This window comes from Chiloscyllium plagiosum, chromosome 40, assembly GCF_004010195.1.
Source record: "Chiloscyllium plagiosum isolate BGI_BamShark_2017 chromosome 40, ASM401019v2, whole genome shotgun sequence".
Taxonomy (NCBI): Eukaryota; Metazoa; Chordata; class Chondrichthyes; order Orectolobiformes; family Hemiscylliidae; genus Chiloscyllium; species Chiloscyllium plagiosum.
The window spans coordinates 18,713,054-18,732,490 of record NC_057749.1 but is presented as its reverse complement, the minus strand read 5'-3'; the positions used below and the strand labels follow the sequence as shown (position 1 = coordinate 18,732,490).

Sequence of the window (19,437 nt, the reverse complement as noted above, 5' to 3'; positions counted from 1 at the left end):
GTCGGGGTGGGGGGGGGGTCTCTCATGTACATCCCAAAGCCGTTCCAGGACAGGGGTGTGATGAGGGTCTGACCGGCCGTGGGGGGTGTGGAGACTGAAACCGGCAGAGCCTGAGGCCCGAGGCCGTGAACATGGAAGTTACAGCCTGGATCACATTTTAAAACAAAAACAGCTTTTTATCCCTGTCATTTTACATCGAGCGGAGAGCTCCAGCTAAAATAAATAAATAAATAAACCGAAAGCCCGGCCATTTAACTACCTTGAGCTGTTCCTCAGGGCCTCCCTCGGCGCCTCGTGACCGGACTCCCCGCTGCAGGTGGCCAACCAACACCTCTCACAGCGCCTCACTCCGCACAGACCGACAAAGGGAGGGGGGAGGGCCGACCACCGTCTTTCCCGGAGTGTCCAAACTCAACCTGTTCGACACATGGTCACACAAGTCACGCCAGTTTGTCGTCCAACAGGTTTCATTTGAAATCCCAACCCTCCGAAGTGCTGCACCTTCGTCAGGTGACACATGACATTGGAGTGTGAATTGCAATTGCTAGTTGCCAGGGGAGAGGGCAGTGTGAGAGAGAGAAAATAATCACTTCTCAAAAATGAAAGCAACAGCACACAGATTGAAAATAAACCAACTGCTAATGGCATGTATTGTCCTGCCAAAAAATATTTTTGCAGTTCTGAAGAGAGACCACAGGACCTGAAACTTTAACTCTGCTTTCTTTCCATAGATGCTACCAGACTTACTGAGATTTTCCAGCAATTAATGATTTTGTTTCTGATTTCCAGCATCTGCAATTCATTGTGCATAATTTTTGTATTTTTGCAGTTATTTCTGTCAACCAACAGACTTCATCCTTGTCAGAGCAATTTACAGCAGATGCTGGAATCTGTACTGAAAACAAAAAATGCTGAAAGTCACAGCAACTCAGGCAGCATCTGCGGAGAGAGAGCAAGCTAATGTTTCAAATCTAGATAACTCTTCATCTGATGACCCGCTGTGATTTCCGGAATTGTTCATTTCCCTACTTGATATTTGATTTGATTTATTATTGTCATACACACTGAAATACAATGAAAATATTGTTTTATGTGCTAACCAGTATTAAAAAAAAATAAAAACAGCAGGTCTGGAAGAGTTGGTGTGCAGAGATAGTTAACTTTTCAGGTTTGTAATCTTGCACCAGAACTGTGTAAAGTTGCTTTTATTCCTGATGAAGGGCTTTTGCCCGAAACGTCGATTTTGCCTGTCCTCGGATGCTGCATGACTCTATAGTAGTCATGATTTGGAGATGCCGGTGTTGGACTGGGGTGTACAAAGTTAAAATTTACACAACACCAGGTTATAGTCCAACAGGTTTAATTGGAAGCACACTACTTTTATACTTTTATACCCATCCTCTTTTGTAATTAAAATGACTATTCCATTTGAATTCCTAATGCCTGCAAAGTTACTTTTTGAAATTCACTTAAAAGGACATCCAGATTAGATTAGATTAAATTCCCTACAGTGTGGAAACAGGCCCTTTGGCCCAACAAGTCCACACTGACCCTCCGAAGAGCAACCCACCCAGACCCATTCCCCTTCATTTACCCCAAACCAATGCACCTAACACTACAGGCAGTTTAGCATGGCCAATTCACCTAACCTGCACATCTTTGGACTGTGGGAGGAAACCGGAGCACCCGGAAGAAACCCACACAGACACGGGGAGGATGTGCAAACTCCACACAGACAGTTGCCCGAGGCAGGAATTGAACCTGGTTCCCTGGTGCTGAGGCGCTAACCACTGAGCCACCATGCTCCCTCCCCACCCCCCACCCCGCCTTACCCCAGCTGTAAGATGTCTCTTACCCCAGCATTCTGCAGTCTCTCTCTGCATAAGACATATTTTGCTTTTTTATTCTTCCCACAAAAATGGACAGCTTCACATTTTCACACATCATACTCTATCTGCCATTTTGTTGTCCACTCACTTATCCTGTATATACCCCTTGTGTTCTTCTCACACCTTGCTTTCAAATATGTCTTTGTATCATCAGTAAAATCACATATAGTACACTATACTTCTTCAACCAAGTCTTTATAAATCATTGAGGCCACTGCACTAATCATTGTGCCATCCCTACTAGATACTCATGAAAACAAACACATTTTCAATGTTCTCTGTTTCCTGTCAGTCAATTTACCATCTACTTATGCCACTATATTGCTTCCAACATCATTACCTCTAATCTTGTGGAATAACCACAAGACAGGACAGAAAAGGAAATTAATATGCCACATGGATGTCAATTTTTTTTGTTCATGCGGGTAAATACAAATGGTCACAAAAAGGCGATTTTCAGATTTTCTATGTTGGCACTTCACTGAATGCCTTTTGGAAATTCAAATACACTGCAGGCCTTATCCACCCTGCATGTTCTGTCTACAAACACCTCTAATAAATTTGCCAAAAAATACTTTGCTTTCACAAATCATGTTTACTGCCTGATTGTGTATGATTTTATACTACTATCTCCTTAAAATTAGATTCCAGCACTTTCCCAATGATATATGTATGCAAACTGGCTTATAGCTTACTTTTTATTGACTCTCTCCTTTGCTGATTAGAGGTATTGCATCTACAGTTTTATAGTTCATTGGAACTTTCCAAGAATCTAGCACATTTTGGAAGATTACAATCAATGCATCCACAATGTTGAAGCCCCTTGAATGAATGAGTTTTATTGAATGAATGATTTTTATTGTCATGTGTATTTTACAGTGAGAAATACAACAAAATACAGTGAAAAACTTTCATTCATGACCACAATTTGGTACCATTTTGATAGTTTTAAGAATAAGAGACAAATGAAAAAGCTATAGCTTAAAGAAAAATCCATCTACGTTTGAGTTCTCAGCAAGCTCAGAGCCACCACCACCTCTCTGCCATCTATGCCAATCCCAAGTAATGTCACTGAGCCTCAGGCACTGTCTTTCGCATCTGGGCTGATTCACCCTGCCACTGCTCACCAAATACACCAAAGTCAGAGTCTCTCACTATGGCTTAACTCATTGATATTGCTGTGATGCCCTTCTGCCACTGTCAAACCCAACCCCTCACGATGAACTCACCATTCCATACTTAGAATCATAGAGTCATACAGCATGGAAACAAGCCATGTGGCCCAACTCATCGTGTCGACTAAGATTTCTAAACTGAATTAATCCATTTACCTGTATTTGGCCCATATCCCTCGAAACCTTTCCTAACCATTACCTGTTCAAATGTCTTTTAAATGTTGTAATTGTACCCATCTCTACCACTTCCTCTGGCAGCTTCTTCCATATAAGTACCAACCTCTGTGTGAACATGTTGCTCCTCAGGTCCCTTTTAAATCTTTCTCCTCTCACCATAAAGCTATCTTTTTTAGTTTTTGGATTCCCCCTCCCTGGGGAAATGATCTTGGCTAGTCCCTTTATGTACGTCTCTCATGATTTTATCAACCTCTAGAAGGTCACCCCCTGAACTTCCTACGCTCCAGGGAAAACAATCCCAGCCTGTCCAGCCTCTCCTTATAACACAAGCCTTCCAGTTTTGAGGACATTCTTGCAAATCCTTTTTGCACTCTTTCCACACACACTCCCACATGCACCCTCTCACAGACTTAGACCCCATGTACACGCGCACACATATGTACACTCTCTCTCACAGACAGTCACAATCCCCCATCCCAGACACACACACACTGCTACAGACATACACACTCTCCCACATGCACTCACTCACAGACTTAGACCCCTTTACAATCACACAAACAATATACATTCTCTCTCACAGGCAGTCACAACCCCCCACCCCAGACACACACACAAACTCACGTGCACACATACACATATGTTTGTGGGGTGAATTTGTACTTGCAGAGTTACATTGTATTTTGCTCAAAAACTGCATGAATCCATGTCAGACTCATTTTTTTAGATTAGAATCAGTCTAAACATTATGGCACAGACAACAGCACACAGGGGGCAACACATTATCTGGGCTGACACCAATTATTAAAGTTAATCTGAGAATGTAACTTTTAAAAAAAGATTTGTGATTTACATATTAAAGAAGTGAAACTAACATGGTCACTCTAACAGATGAGAGACTTTACAAACAATCAAGGTATTTTTCAATGTATAATTTCAGTTACATCACATTGTAAACTTTTGCTATAAATTGTGTCTTACAGTTGTGTACTCCACAACCACCTGATGAAGGAGCAGCGCTCCAAAAGCTAGTGCTTCCAATTAAACCTGTTGGACTATAACCTGGTGTTGTATGATTTTTAACTTTGCTTCAATAGAGATTAGCAGACAATGTGCCCTTTAAAGCATATAAATAACTTGACTAGATAAGACAGTACTAGCCGTCCTGGCTGGCTTTTGGGTGCAGGTGCAGTGGCTCGGTTCATGAGATAGAAGTGACCTAAGCGTTGGATCATAAATTGGTTCCCAGGAAATATCATTGGACCAACTAACTGTCAATGAAGCAATATCATGTATTAACTGGTAATTGTTTGAATGTACTATGCGATCACACCCTCTCCCTTGCTTTAAGAAAAGTAAAAAGTGTCTTTGTATTAAGCTGTTGTGTGCAGCTCCTTTGAGGAAAATGGAAGTGCTCAACTTCTGTGTTCCCGGATGTCCTGTACCTTGCCGTAAGAAGAAATAAAGAGTGATGTCTTAAAGAACCAGAATGATTGTGAGTGCTTATTGACTAATCACGGAACCGAGAGTCATTCCCCTGGGAGTCCATCTTCACAACTAAAAACTCATCAACCTGGTGAAGCTGCAACATAGGACTACCTGTATGCCAAATAGCAAAAGCAGAACGTGAGAGACAGCCAAGTGATCCCACAACCAATCAGACAGGTCTAAGCAGCAAGTTTGCAATTATGTGTTGGCAGACACAACACTGCTCAGTTCTCAACTTCTGCCCACATTTCAATACTGCTTTCACTGGGTATCAACTAAAACTTAAAATTCTAATCCTGTTGAAGTTAACTGTATTACACAACTTTTATTCTCCCTGTGATCAGATACTCAGGATTAAGTAATTGAATTTTTAACCATTTGTTCCAAACATCTTGGTGCCTTTACTTACAAGGTCTTTGGGATGCATCTCCTCCACTTACTGCACCAATGCTCTTGAACCCCACCTCTCCAATTGCAACAGGGATAGAACAATCCTGGTCCTCACCTTCCACCCCACCAACTTCCGGATATACCGCATCATCCACCGCCACTTCCACCACCTAAAATAGACCCCACCACCAGAGATATACTTGCCTCTCTACCCCTATCTGTGTTTCAGAGAGACCATTCCCTCCGCGACTCCCTTGTTAGGTCCACGCCCCCACCCTCCCTTCCTGACACCTTCCCCTGCCATCGTAAGAAGTACAAAAGCTGCGCCCACACCTGCCCCATCACCACTGTCCAAGGCCCCAAAGGATCCTTCCACATCCATAAGAAATTTGTCCACACACGTTTACTGCATCCATTGCACCCAATGTAGTCTCCCCTACATTGGGGAGACAGGATGCCAACTTGCTGTTCATTTCAGAGAACGTCTCTGGGACACCCACACCAACCAACCTCACTGTCCTGTGGCTGAACACTTTAACTCCCCTTCCCACTTCACCATGGAGATGCAGGTCCCGCGCCTCCTCCATTGCCAAACCGTAAACACCCAACACCTGGAGGAAGAGCACCTCCTCTCCTGCCATGGGAACCTTCAAACACACAAGATCAATGTGGATTTCACCAGACTCCCCGTTTCCCTTCCCCTACCTTATCCTGGTCTCAATCTTCCAACTCAGCACCGCCTTCTTGAACAGTCCTACCTGTCCACCCTCCTCTTCAAACTATCACTTTCACCACCACCTCCATCTATTGCTTTCCCAGATACTTCCCCCAACACCATTTATCTCTCAGCCCTTGCCCACAAGCCTCATTCCTGATGAAGGGCTTAAGCCTGAAACATTGATTCTCCTGCTCTACGGATGCTGCCTGACCTGCTGTGCTCTTCCAGCACTACACTCTTCAACTCTGATCTCCAGTCCTCACTTTCTCCTTTGGGAATACCACCTTTGGATTTTTACAGCTCAATTTGAGTACATGAATTAATGTACTGGAAAAATATATTTTTTGGTAATTCTAATGTTGTGGATGTCATCGGCTAGAACAGCAATTTATTGTCCATCCATAATTGCTCTTCTTGAACCTGATTCCTGAAGAAGGGCTTATGCCCGAAATGTCGATTCTCCTGTTCCCTGGATGCTGCCTGACCTGCTGCGCTTTTCCAGCAACACGTTTTCAGCTCACACCTGATATGTCTACTTCTCCACCTCCAGATGCTACCTGGCTTGCTATGTTCTTCCAGCCTCTTGCTTATCATTCTTGAACCACAGCAGGTGAGATGGTGAAAGTACTCCAACAGTGCTGTTACAGAGGGAATGTAGGATTTTGACCTAATGACAGTGATATATGTTCAAGTCAGGCTGATATAGTCAAACATGGAGTTAATGGTGTTTCCATATCTGATCTTTTTGCCCTTCAAAAGTAGGATTGGGAGATGCTTTGACAAAACTTGAATTGAGATGAACATTGTGCACCTGTGATTTTATGAAGTGAAGGTCATTGATGAAGCAGCTGAAGATGTTCAACTTTTGGATACTCTCTTAAGGAACTCTTGTGGTGATATGCCGGGTCTGATTTTCCAAAAAATGCATTCCTCTTTGCTCGTTTTGACACCAGCCAACAGAGAACTTCCCATGTGTATACCACTTGGTTTCAAACTCCAAAATACTTGCTTGATAAAGACAATTTGCTACCATGCTCATTTCAATGAATAATTTGCAGTAAATTGGTAGAAAGCTGTTGCCCATGAGAGCGAGGACCTCAGTGGGAGCCTGAGGACATTCTACATGACTTCTAACCAAATTAGCCAATCAAGCACGGTGGCTCAGTGGTTAGCACTACTACTTCACAGCACCACTACTTCACAGCACCAAGGAGCCAGGTTTGACTCTAACCGCAGGCAACTGTCTGTGGAGTTTGCACATTGTATGCGTGGGTTTCCTTCCACAGTCCAAAGATGTACAGGTCTGGTGAATTGACACTGCTAAATTGCTTATATAGTGTTTGGTATGTTAGTCAGAAACAAATGGGTCTGGGTGGTTACTCTTCAGAGGGTCAGTGTGGACATGTTGAGCTGAAGGGCTTGTTTCCACAGTGTAGGGAATCTAATTTCACCATTAAGTTTAATCTGTTATTGACAGGGCAAAGTTTAATGGAGAATTTGAAAGTTGATTAAATCTGTAAACTAAAGTTGGGAATAACAGCAAAACTTATTCCTGTATAGGTCACTGCAGGTGACTGGTATTGTTATTGGACTAATAATCCCACAATTTACATAATGCTCTGGGGAACATAATCTACAATCTTGGCATTTGACCCTATGTTATTTGAGTTTAGACATTCTGGAATTAATCAAGTGACCATAAAAACAAATTCACCATTGTACTTTAGGGAGGAAGTCAGCCGGTTTAGACCCATTGTGGTTTAATCTTAACCATCCTCTGATAGTCCTTGGGTAATCTGTTGTATCAAAAGCCCCAAAGGAATGAAATCAGAGCTAACAGTAACAGCCTTGTTGCACCTGAAATATCCTATCAGGAGCAGTTTCAAGATGAGGAAGATTTTCAAAGTCAGTCAAGCATAGATGTTGCTACAGAACAACACTGGATAGGTCCTGTACCACTAGCTGGGTACACCCAGAGGTACTAATACAGTGATATAGTTTGATGTTTATAACAAAAGGTTCTTCAGCCCATTGTATCAGCACTAGTCAAAAAAGCTCTAATCCTAATCTCCAACTCTTAACTTTAGCCTTGTATGCTTTGGCAGTGCAAGTACACATCTAAATCCTTTTATGTTTGAGGGTTTCTCAACACAAGCAGAGTTCCAGATTCCATCCAGTGCCTTCCTCATCCAAACCTCCTATCCATTGCCTTGAACCTACCCCACGTAGTTGATTCCTCAACTAAATGGGAGTAAGTTTGTCTTATGCCCCTCACTTTTGTACCTCCCAAATCGCCTCTGCCACTCCCTGCAAGGTAGAAAATCTGATAGGAATTGCCAAGTCATCAAGATTTATTCAAGATCCCATTAAGTCTGATCAGGCAAAGAAAACCAAATTACTATATAGTGGTGAAAATGTGTTGCTGGAAAAGCGCAGCAGGTCAGGCAGCATCCAAGGAGCAGGAGAATCGATGTTTCAGGCATGAGCTCTTCTTCAGGAATGCCCAAAACGTCGATTCTCCTGCTCCTTGGATGCTGCCTGACCTGCTGCGCTTTTCCAGCAACACATTTTCAGCTCTGATCTCCAGCATCTGCAGTCCACACCACCTACTACATAGTGGCCCCTGACAAGTCAGTGCATCATGCGGAACACAATAGAGGGCAAGACTACCTTAGTAGTAGCATTCTCAAGACTCAGTAGCAGCAATGAGTTTGTTCAGGTATGTCTTATACATAGAGAAATCCAACCTTGTCAAATACTGCCAGTCAACTTTCAATCAGAAAAGGAAGTGGATTAGTACAATTAAACAACATTTACTTGGCAATGATCTGCTCACTGAAACTGGGTTCTACCATGGCCACTCAGCTCCTGAGTGGCATGTGGTGCTGAAAAAGCACAGGTGATTAGGCAGCACCTTAAACATTAGACCCAAAATGTCAATTCTCCTGGTCCTCAGATACTGCCTGACCTGTTCTTTTCCAGCAGCAGAGTCTTGACTAATCTCCAGCCCTCACTTTCTCCAACTCTGTCTGGACTCAAAAAAGGTACAATATGATGAGACTAGAATCAAGGAGCATCAGCATAGCAAATTAATAGGAAAATAACCTGCTGGCCAGATACATTCCAATACCACAAAAAGGAAAACTTGAAGCAGAGATGACAGACCTTCAACCACAAGACATCACGGCAGGAGTCTGTGTAGATAAATGTCTCAAGTCCAAATATTTTGATTTGTTTCAACTGACCTTCTCTCCACACAAAAGATGGTGTTCATTGATCACTATTCATCCTTAATCAGTTTATGCCCAGATACCACAATGGACTATTTACTTTGGCAAAGTGGCAAATATTTGTCAAGTGCCTAGCAGTGACCAATGAGAATTTAACCATCACCCATTCACCTGGCCACTGTACCCTCCACAGCCAACATTCTGGAGAAGGCCATGAGGCAGCCATTTAAACACTGGCTACAAGAGCAGGTCAGAGGCTGGGAATCATTCAAGTTACATCACCTGATGTCCTACAGTCTGTCCACCACCCACATGGTGGAGGTCAGGCAGTTGATGAAATACTCCCTACTTCCTGGATGGCAGTAGTTCCAACAATAATCCAGCAGCTCAACCGTTCAGGAGAAAGCAACCATTTAAAATTTAAACATGAAAATTTCACTGCTCCTGTAGAGTAGTGGTGTACCACAGCTACAAGACACTGGAGGCCACCAACACTCCTTACACAGCACCTTGCAAATTGACCACCATCTAGAATGACAGCAAATACATGAATACCTGCACATTCCCCTCCAAGCCACTCAAGATTGGCAATGTATTGCTATCCCTTCACTGTTGGAATTTTGAAGCATTGAAGTCAGGAAATGAATACATGAAGAACAAAGCCAGGAATAGTCATTAGAAAGTTTCAACATTTGATCCAGAGTGAGACTTGCTCAATATTTAGTTTGGCACAGCTTAAAAATTTATTATAAAAGATAATTGTAAAGATACAGCAAATTCACAAGATAGGTTATAGGCCTTGGTTCATGAAATTTCATTTCTAACCCCACCCATCAACACAAGTATAGGTCAAAAAGATTAATAAAACAAATAATTATGTAGATAGTTTCATTTTGCTCAGGGACCACTGGCCCTGGACCAAAATATTCAACTGGCAGCTTTTAAATTGATTCCATAGTTATGGCTTTTAATGGTATTTTAACTCTGTACAAGACAACTAAGAAATCCATACTACATAGCAATAGACATATATACAAATATACACGTCAAGGAAGATCAATTCAAGTATTAGACGTGGTGTGGGCAAGTGGTATTCAGTTCTCTTCATCTGAAGCTGCTTCCTCAGAGTCCTCAGGTAGAACACGTGCCCTAGGCAGAGCAAATACATCATAAGTTATTTCCAAGAAAATGTGCCCAAAATGCAGTTTTGTACTTTCTTGAAAATATTAAATCTTAGATGGACAGTGTTGGCTTGGAAGCACTCATCCCAAGATCATTTAATTCAGTTGTTAGATTGCTACAGCCCTTAAGGCAATTCTTCCATAACTGCATTACAGCAACAAGTTGTAAAAAGCTTCAAGCCAGAAAGATGTTATCTCAAGGAAAAATAATGGAGACAGTGCCCTTTGCTGTAGGTGAAATCTGATATTTGAAGGAAACTACAGTATCTTGGATGTAAAAGTCTGATGTTATGGTCACACAGTTGACCATTAATAATCATACTCCCAAGTCTGAAAGATCTTTTCAGTATTCAGGAAAAGATCTATCAACATGCTTCCCCTGTAAAGGAGTAATATGCCCAACTGAGCTGGGTGAATTGCTCAACCTCCTCGCGGGAGCACGAGGTGGCGCCAATGCAGTCATCAATGTAGCGGAGGAAGAGGTGGGGAGTGGAAGACCAGAGGACAGTCTAGCTAAGACCCACATCAAGCCATAGAGTGCCTTTGGATGAGTGAGTGGTAAAATTTACCTTCTTGGAGCTTTACTTGTTCCAGCCTTGCTGCTACTGCTGATATCTGATGGCTCTGTATTCTCCTTTCCAGGCTGTTTGAAAGGACCGAAGAATTCTCCAATCCCTTTCTGCCACTTTGGGGTTGGTCTTGGACATACTGGGTTCCCACCAGCATATTTGTTTTCTGTTAAGCATAAAAACATGCCCATTAATCAGAGCTTGCAGCAAGCCTTCATCTTACAGTAAAAAAAATTAGACCAGGTTGTGAAAACTTTCCAAGTTTGAAATAAATAGATGGATGAAATTCACTAACCCTCCTGATGAATAATTCAATTATAGCCTTCAGAGTTGTTGACCCTGCAAGCTAACTCACCTCAGTCTTGCTGGCACACCATATCCTTAATTGTTTAATATCAGAATAAGAGGGAGACAGACATTTCATCTTTAAAGTTGGAGATTGAGTAGACAGAAGTCTACATTCCCACCTAAAATTTGGAGGTTCCCATCTAAAGATGGACTCCTGTTTCTTGAGAGCCTTATCAGGACACCTTTTCTCTTTAAAGGCCCTTTCATTCTCTCCCTGCCCCATGTTGGTCATCCAAATATTAAGTTTTATTGCACAAGTGAAAACTGAAAATCCAAAAGCAATTAGATACAAGCTTTAAAAACCCTCAAGTTTAACAATTGAAATGAATGTGAAAAATCTTTGACAAGTCTGAATCACTGCTAATACTGGTTATTTTGCAGAGATTGTAGGCTACTGGTTGTTCAAGAACTGTTCAATACATACCCTTTTTCCCAGGAGATGTTAGGGAAACATTGGCTGTACTTGCACATCCAAGTGCCTTCCTTGGTGCTCTGGCAGCAACGGCTGTTAAAACAAAAGGCAATTGCATGGGTGTCTCCTACACAAGAAGCTACACTAAAGCTTAAAACAAGAATCCGGTTAGTGATTTTTACAAAGGCCCAGACTCATTTGGTTCTTAACCAAGGCACCAGTATGTTGCAAATAAAATTAAGTAAGGACACTACTCAAGTAAGCATCTCCAAGGTCAGTGGCAACTAGAGAATGTTGAACTAGCGAGGAAGACCAGAAGAGACTGGTTCCTATTGACTATAGGAAACAGACTTCACTCCTTACTCAGGATTTTTCTAGATAGAATATCATGGAATGTGAACAGTCACCAATCCTGGATTAGGTAAAGAAAAAAAAAAGTACTCCTACTAAACTCAGATTTGCTAAATTAAAAACAGTACATCTAATTTGCAGTCCTACCAGTTTAGATCAATCTTCAATTCACATGGAAGCAATGTCCTAGAAAAGTCACAAGGGAAACTTCTGTTCAGATAAGTGCTTTTGTATAAAATTTTCCATTATGACTGAAAAAATACTTCAATGCCTTTAAACCACAAAACTTTACACTATTAGTAACCAAATCTAACACTAAGCATATTCAAACTCAGTTTCTAGAAGCCATTGGGTGAGAAAATTATAAAATCCTGCAGATCATTAAGAAAGTTCCCCTGTACAAATTATTTCCCTAGGTCTTGACTCTCCAATCAGGAGAAACTAAGGCTGGGTCATTAAGTATTTAAGGCTGAAACAGATTTTTAACCCAAGGTAATCCGGGTTCAGGAAAGGGGAAATTAGAGTTCAGCTTAGCCAGTCATTAATGACAGAGCAGACTAATGGTCTGTATTTCTTCCTATGTGTAAATATCTTACCTGCATCTACAACCAAGTATTTGTTAGGTTTCGATGAGATCACATTCAGAAATCCAAAGAATACAGGCTTTGCAATGGTCCTCTGCTCAGGCAGCAGACACTGTAGTGGTTGGACCACATCCACTGCATGGACAAGAGCCTCGTCCCAAAGGATATGCTCTATGGAGAGCTTGCATCTGGAAAGAGACCCACTGGATGTCCCTAGCTGTGCTACAAGGATGTCAGTGGAAGGGACAAGTAGGTGCTTGATATCGTTATGTCCTGAGAATAGCTTGCAGCTGACTGCACGAGATGGAGAAGCACCCTGAACCAACACCTCAAACCAGGGGAAAAGAAGCTAATGATCACTGTAGCAGAGAAGCAGGCATGAAGGAGCGCAGCAGTTCTAGCAGATCGAAGGTCACATAAGATGTGACTTCTTCAACCAGGACAATCATTGGTCTCTTCAGACACAAGCAACATTGCTTCAGGAAAGCAGAAAGCCAGAATGAGGATGCAACCCATGGTCAGCAATGACCCAAAGGGGCCTGACAAGTTTAGCCCAATTTCTTTATAGGGCAGTCCTGCCAACCTGGGGACCAATCTAGTGAATCTTCACACTCCTTCCAAACATGGCCTAAACTACTTCTTCTGAACACCCAACTAAACGTCATACAGAGTACCACCCAGTAGCTATGCAGCTTACAGGGAATGTAAACTCTTTCCAAAGAGAAAGTATTAGGAAAGTGGGAGACCAAAACTGCATTGCATTTGAAATGTTTAACCAAGCTACTATGCAGAAATATCCTACATTTTCACATTACACTCCATCTACCATATTCTCACCCAAATTTTCTTGAAAGTGATCTCTAAGATATCCCTACTTATTCTGTATTAGCTGCAAGCTTCAAAATATTGAATTTCATCCCATGTCCAAACTTTGCCATTTGGAAACAGGGCACCTAAGTTCTGATTCTTGCAGTATTCAAAGACAAGACAAAATTCAAACAAGGCAAACTAATTCTTCTGGTGCATGATGCAAATCAAATGCAGGATTTTCAACAAAAAAAATCAGGTACAATAAAATCCTCTCACTTCAGCGGTCTAAGACCAAGCACTGGAATGACTTCCCTGAAGATCTTACCGAGATCTCTTACATACCAAGCTTTTGGTTAGTTGCCCCAGACTTTGGTTTAGTATTATTGGCAGGCTGATGCACTCCTGTAAACAACTCTGGATCAGTATATTAAAGTGAGTACATGATTGCAAATTAGAGCAATGTAGATTAAGTGTACTTTCAAGGCTTAAAATCAGTGGATCTGTGGTGACCAGAAGAGAGTCGATGCAGACATTAAAACCAATAATCAAGTGCACGGCATCAAGCCTCATTTCATTTAATCCATTAAGTGTCATCGATTCTCAATGCACCTTCCCTTTTGTGCTCCTGCCTCTCTTCCACTTGCTCAAAACCTAATCATCTAAATCTTTTCAACTGATACAAAGTGGACCTGAAGCTTTAACTGATACTGCCTGGCCTGGAACAAAAACAGAATGCGCTGGAGAGACACAGCAGCATCTGTGGAAACAAGAACAAAAAAAAAAGGAAGTTAACATTTCCAGATCCAACAAGGTCATCTCGGAATTGCTTCCTGATCGGTTGCGATGTCAGACAGGTACATAGGTTTTTTTTTTAAAATTTAATTTTGCCTTAAAAGTATTCGGACAAAGCTCTGGGTCATACCATTTAATTCCTAAGTGCGAAGTTGTTTGAGAACCCACTTGTGAAAGGTGACTTACCACAAAAAAAAAGGTCGCTATTTAATACTTAAAGAGGCAGCCGATTGTTGAGGAGAGTGGGGGGGTAAGGGGAAAGAATTAAAGACCGAACCCCCGCTGGACCCTGGCCTTGGTCAAAGCGCCAAAAGGTGACCACGTTGGTATATAAAAAAAACAGGAGGGACAGTGTGTGAGGGGATTGCCGGGGAGCCGTCCACCTCACACACCGATTCCCGCGGGGAGCACGGTGTACTAAAATAAAACACACACCTCCCAACAACCAAAAAATAAATAAAGGATGAAAAGATAGAAGCGGGTCCGCCAAAGATCCCGGTTAACAGGCGAGACGATTCAGGCCCGCAGTAACACCGGCGGTTTAAGGGAAGGAGGCGGCGATGGCGGCGCCCGCTCGACATCTCCCGCCCCCATACCGACAGACGGATGTTGGAGAAAGGGACAGGCTGATGCTGCCAGGAGTGCGGGGTGCGGGGGGAAGCGGACGGTCTGTTGGCATTCCCCTCACCTTTGCGAAAGGAGCCGGTGGAGGTGGACGGGCTGTCAGCCTTGGTGCGGACCATCTTCGTCACGGGGGCGGTTAGAGCGGGGCCACAGGCTCGCGCCACTCCCGCCTCTCCCCTTTTAAACCGGCCGCCCCGGCTCGCGCCTTCTTCCCTCGGCCAATCGCGGCCCGCCATTGGCCGGCACTTTTGGCGGGTGCGGGGAATACTGCCCAACCCAGCGTCTCGGATCGTTCCTCCTCCCGAGACGCGCCAATCGGAGCGAGGGTCTCATAAAACCGTCCGCACCGACTCACCAATCAACAGGCGGCTTTGGGGGTGGGGTGGGTGCGGGCTGTGTGTGGCGGGAAAGCGGGGTTTTATTTCACATTTGCAATCATTCTGAGAAAGAACACTTTTTAAAGGAGAATGTATTGAATGAATCCACTGGCATTTCGGTAGGAGATAAGGAGAAATTGAAATTTCCTTTCATTAAAGTTGTTTTATATCTCCCGCGCATAAGTGGATTGATTTACGTGATTCCCCAATTATCGAGCAAACTTACGTGATTGGCAGGGGAATAGACCAATGGGAATCTCGGTAGATTGGCGGGACTTTCATTTTCCCGGCTTTTATTGTTTGCTGACTTAACTTCAGTAATTGAAGGTTTAGTTTCACCCAGGGCAATTAGAATGAATGTCAAGGCAATTGTGATTATAATTTTAATTGATGGATCCAATTTCTACAAAGTCATTTCTGCAAGTCCATTGCTTATTGACTAAAGCTCAGCCTTCAGTACCACAATACCAAACAAATTCATCTCTGAACTGCATGACATAGACCTCCACACTCTCCTCTGTAACTGGATCCTCAATTTCTTCTCCCATAGACAGCAATCAGTAAGAATCGGCAACAACACCTCCTCCACCATAATCCTCAATACTGGTGTCACTCAAGGCTGTGTACCCAGCACCCTACCATGCTCCCTATACACTCATGACTGTGTGGCCAATTCCACCCCAACTCCATTGATAAGTTTACTGACTACACCATCGTACAGTGTATCTCAAACAACGATAAGACAGAATATAAGAAAGAGATTGAGTGCTTATCAACAATCTGTCCTGGTCCACTCATGTCGACACAATGGTCAAGAAAGCACAACATCTTTACTTCCGCAGGAGGCTAAGGAAATTTGACATGCTCCACAAAGACTCTTTCCAGTTTTGATAGTTGCACGATAAAAAGCACCCAGTCGGATGCAGTACTGTGTAATAAGGCAACTGCTCTTCCGAAGACCGCAAGAAACTACGAGTTGTGAACACAGCCAAGTCCACCATGTAAAGCAACCTACCATCCGTTTGCTATACTTCCTGCTGCCTCCAGAAAGCAACCAACATAGTGAAAGACCTCTCCCATCCTGGCTATACTCCCTTCCACCTTCTTCCGTTGGAGAGATGATTTAAAGGTTTGCGTAGACATACAAATAGTTTTAACAGCTTCTTACCAGTTAATAGACTTCTAATGGACCTCTCAAATTTTAAATTTGATGTTGATCTCGCTGTCTGTGCGCCTTCACTGCAGCTGTAACATTGTATTCTTCGTTGTCTTCTATTATCCTAATACACTTTGTATGGTATGATTTGACCCTATTGCATGCAAAAGAAAACTTTTCACTGTACCTAGGTACATGTGACAATAATTCTTGATTATTTACTTGGTAGAATTTCAATCATATCTTTCATTTCCTCTCTTGTGTAATTTTCACCTCAAATAACAGTGCAATTATCAGATGGTTTAAAAGTTATAAAAACACATAGTTAGAGTCATAGAAATGTATAGCGTTCCAACAAACCCTTTGGTCCAACTCATCCATGCTGACCTTAAATTAACCTTTTGTCAGCATTTGACCCATATCCCTCCAAACGCTTCCTATTCAAATACACATCTAGATGCCTTTTAAATATTGTAATTGCACCAGCCTCCACCAATTCCTCCTGCAGTTCACACCATACACGCACCACCCTCTGCCTGAAAAAATTGCCCCTTAGGTCCTGTTTAAATTTTTCATCTCTCACCTTAAACCTATGCCCTCTAATTTTGGACTTCCCTATCCTGTGGAAAAGATGATATGGAGGTGCTGGTGTTGGACTGGGTTAGACAAGGTCAAAAGTCACATGACACCAGCTTATAGTCCAACAGGTTTATTTGAAAACACAAGCTTTCAGAGCCTTGCTCCTTCTTCAGGTCACGGGTACCTGAAAAAGGAATGAGTCTCTGAAAATTTGTGTTTTCAAATAAATCCGTTGGACTACAACTTGGTGCCATGTGATTTTTGACCTGGGTAAAAAACATTGACTGTTCATCTTATATATATATCCCTCATGATTTTATAAACTTCTAAGGCCACTGCTCAGCCTCTGACGCTCCAGAGAAAACAACCCCAGCCTAATCAGCCTCTCTCTATAGCTCAACCCCTCCAACCCTGACAATATCCTTGTAAATATTTTCTGAACCCTTTCGAGTTTGATGACATTCCTATAGCAAGGAGACCAGAACTGAATGCAGTCTTCCAAAAGTGGCCTCACCAATGTCCTGTACAGCCTCAACAGGACCTCCCAATTCCTACATGCAATGCACCGATTAAAAAAAGCATACGTACTAAACGCCTTCTTAGCTACCCAGTCTACCTGCAACTCTACTTTCAAGGAAATATGAATCTGCACTCCAATCTCTCTGTTCAGCAACATGCCCCAGGATCTTACCATTAAGGGTATAAGTCCTGCACTGATTTACCCTAGTAAATATAATTACTCAGAATAATTGGTAATTGACAACAGGATATCCTATGCTTCCCAATGAAGACAGTTGCACTGCACGTCATATATGTAGATGTTGTGTGTGAATGAGAATTTGTGGCCATTTTGTTTCAGGAAGTTGATGAATTTTTCGTTATCTTACTGACCATTGTGTTGTCAGTCTTGGAGTTTATTATTAGAGCAAATTTCTTGGCCCATCGGTCCGTCTGATCAAGATAATGTACTGTGATGTAATCTTCTTTGCTGTCCGCCATACCTCCAATTTTGGTCTCATCTGCAAATTTACTAACTATACCTATGTTAACATCCAAATCATTACACAAATGACAAAAAGCACTGGACCCAGCACTCATCCCTGCAGCACAACGCTGGTTACAGGCCTCCAGTCTGAAAAGCATCCCTCCACCACCACCCTCAGTTTCCTACTTTCCAGTCAATTTTGAATCCAAATTGCTAGTTCTCCCTGTATTCCATGTGATCCAACCTCATTAAGCAGTCTATGATGTGGAACCTTGTCTTTTTTAAAAAGTCCGTCCCGGGACGTGGGTGAAGCGGTGGATGCAAACTGTTTAAATATTTTTAAGGCCGAGGTAGACAGATTCTTGAAAAATTAGGCAAGAATGTACAGTTGAGTTTAAAATTAGACCAGCCATGACCATCTTGAATTGCAGAGCAGGCCCGAAGGGTGAAGTGCCCTACTCTTATTCCTTGTTCATATATTGGTGTCAGCATTTGTTGCCTGTCCCTAACTGGCCCAGAATTGAGTGGCTTATTTGGTCATTTTAGAGGGCAGTTAAGAGTCAAATGTGCTGTAACTCTAGAGTTACATGAAGAAAAGGGTAAGGATGGTAGAGTTTTCTCCCCTAAAGGGCACTAGTGGACTAGATGGATTTTGCAGGGACACTAGCTTTTTAATTCCAAATTTATTCATTGAATTTAAATTCCTCCTACTTGGCCGGGTGGGATTTGTATTTATCTCCCCACAGCATTAGATTCTGGATTTGATTGTTTGGTAGTTGGCTCTAAAACAAGAATTATCCTTTCATGTTCACAGAATCATTAAATCACAGAATAAAGCCATTCAACTGATCAAGTCTGCACCAGCTCTCTGATGATTTTGACTTGGTGCCAAACACCTACATTGGTTTCTTGTCACTTGAACATGGAAGAGGCTTTGACTATGATATCATGCAAGATTAAGTTTGCTAAATGTAGATTCAAACTTCAAATGGAAGAAAATTGATTAACGTTTTTAAACGTGTGCACAACTTCCAAACGTGCCAGTGTTTTTTTCATGTTTAGTTTGGGCTGTGAACTTTGGACATAAAATAAATGACCTTCGACAATTACTCAGAGTAAATGGTAATTGATCACAGGATATCCTATGCTTCCCAATGGAGATAATTGCAATGCACGTCATATATGTAGATGTTGTGTATGAATGAGAATTTGTGGCCATTTCGTTGAGGGAAGTTGATGAATTTTTCTTTATCCATACCTAACCATTGTGTTGTCCGTCTTGGAGTTTAATTTTTAGTTGTGCACATGGAGCAAATTTCTTGCCTTTGATCAGGATGTAGGTTGAAAATTTGTTCTTTTTGTATCCACGAGGAACTGTCTTCCCTTCCCCAACCACAGCTCTAGCAGAAAAAAAGAACCACCCACTTTTAAGCATACTATTTAATTCCATCAAAAAGTATGGGTATATATTTTTTCTATAATTAATTCAAGGTAAATTATAAATGTGAGTGAAATATTTGCCAAGATGGTGTCAAGTCCTGATTCCAGATGTTCCACCTCAAACCCAGCAACCATCGTTCTCAGTCGGACTGGGGGAAGGAG

General features: G+C 42.2%; 2 protein-coding genes and 1 long non-coding RNA gene across 6 annotated transcripts in view; 1 reads left to right on the top strand and 2 right to left on the bottom strand.

Moving 5' to 3' along the window:
* Nucleotides 1-365, bottom strand: part of snupn (snurportin 1) — a 39,703-nt gene extending 39,338 nt beyond the window's left edge. For all 3 annotated transcript variants that reach the window (XM_043680519.1, XM_043680520.1, XM_043680521.1), the window contains exon 1: nucleotides 260-365. The gene's annotated coding sequence lies outside the window, so the exon portion shown is untranslated. The remainder of the gene's footprint in view (nucleotides 1-259) is intronic.
* The window catches only part of LOC122542590, a 23,483-nt gene extending 4,751 nt beyond the window's left edge, over nucleotides 1-18,732 (top strand). Inside the window, exons 2-4 of one of the 2 annotated variants that reach the window (XR_006309826.1) lie at nucleotides 3,544-3,546; nucleotides 13,689-14,176; nucleotides 18,650-18,732. This is a non-coding gene — a long non-coding RNA (uncharacterized LOC122542590). Of the gene's footprint in view, nucleotides 1-3,543; nucleotides 3,547-13,688; nucleotides 14,793-18,649 lie in introns of those variants that run through there. The other variant, XR_006309825.1, reaches the window with a different exon arrangement.
* On the bottom strand, nucleotides 9,781-15,078 carry pclaf (PCNA clamp associated factor). The gene is made up of 4 exons (XM_043680522.1): nucleotides 14,803-15,078; nucleotides 11,590-11,670; nucleotides 10,818-10,983; nucleotides 9,781-10,216 (listed from the first exon to the last, which is right to left on the bottom strand). The coding sequence occupies exons 1-4, from the start codon at nucleotides 14,972-14,974 to the stop codon at nucleotides 10,162-10,164; spliced, it is 474 nt and encodes a 157-aa protein (XP_043536457.1). The 5' UTR covers nucleotides 14,975-15,078; the 3' UTR covers nucleotides 9,781-10,161.
* Nucleotides 18,733-19,437: the final 705 nt, after the last annotated feature.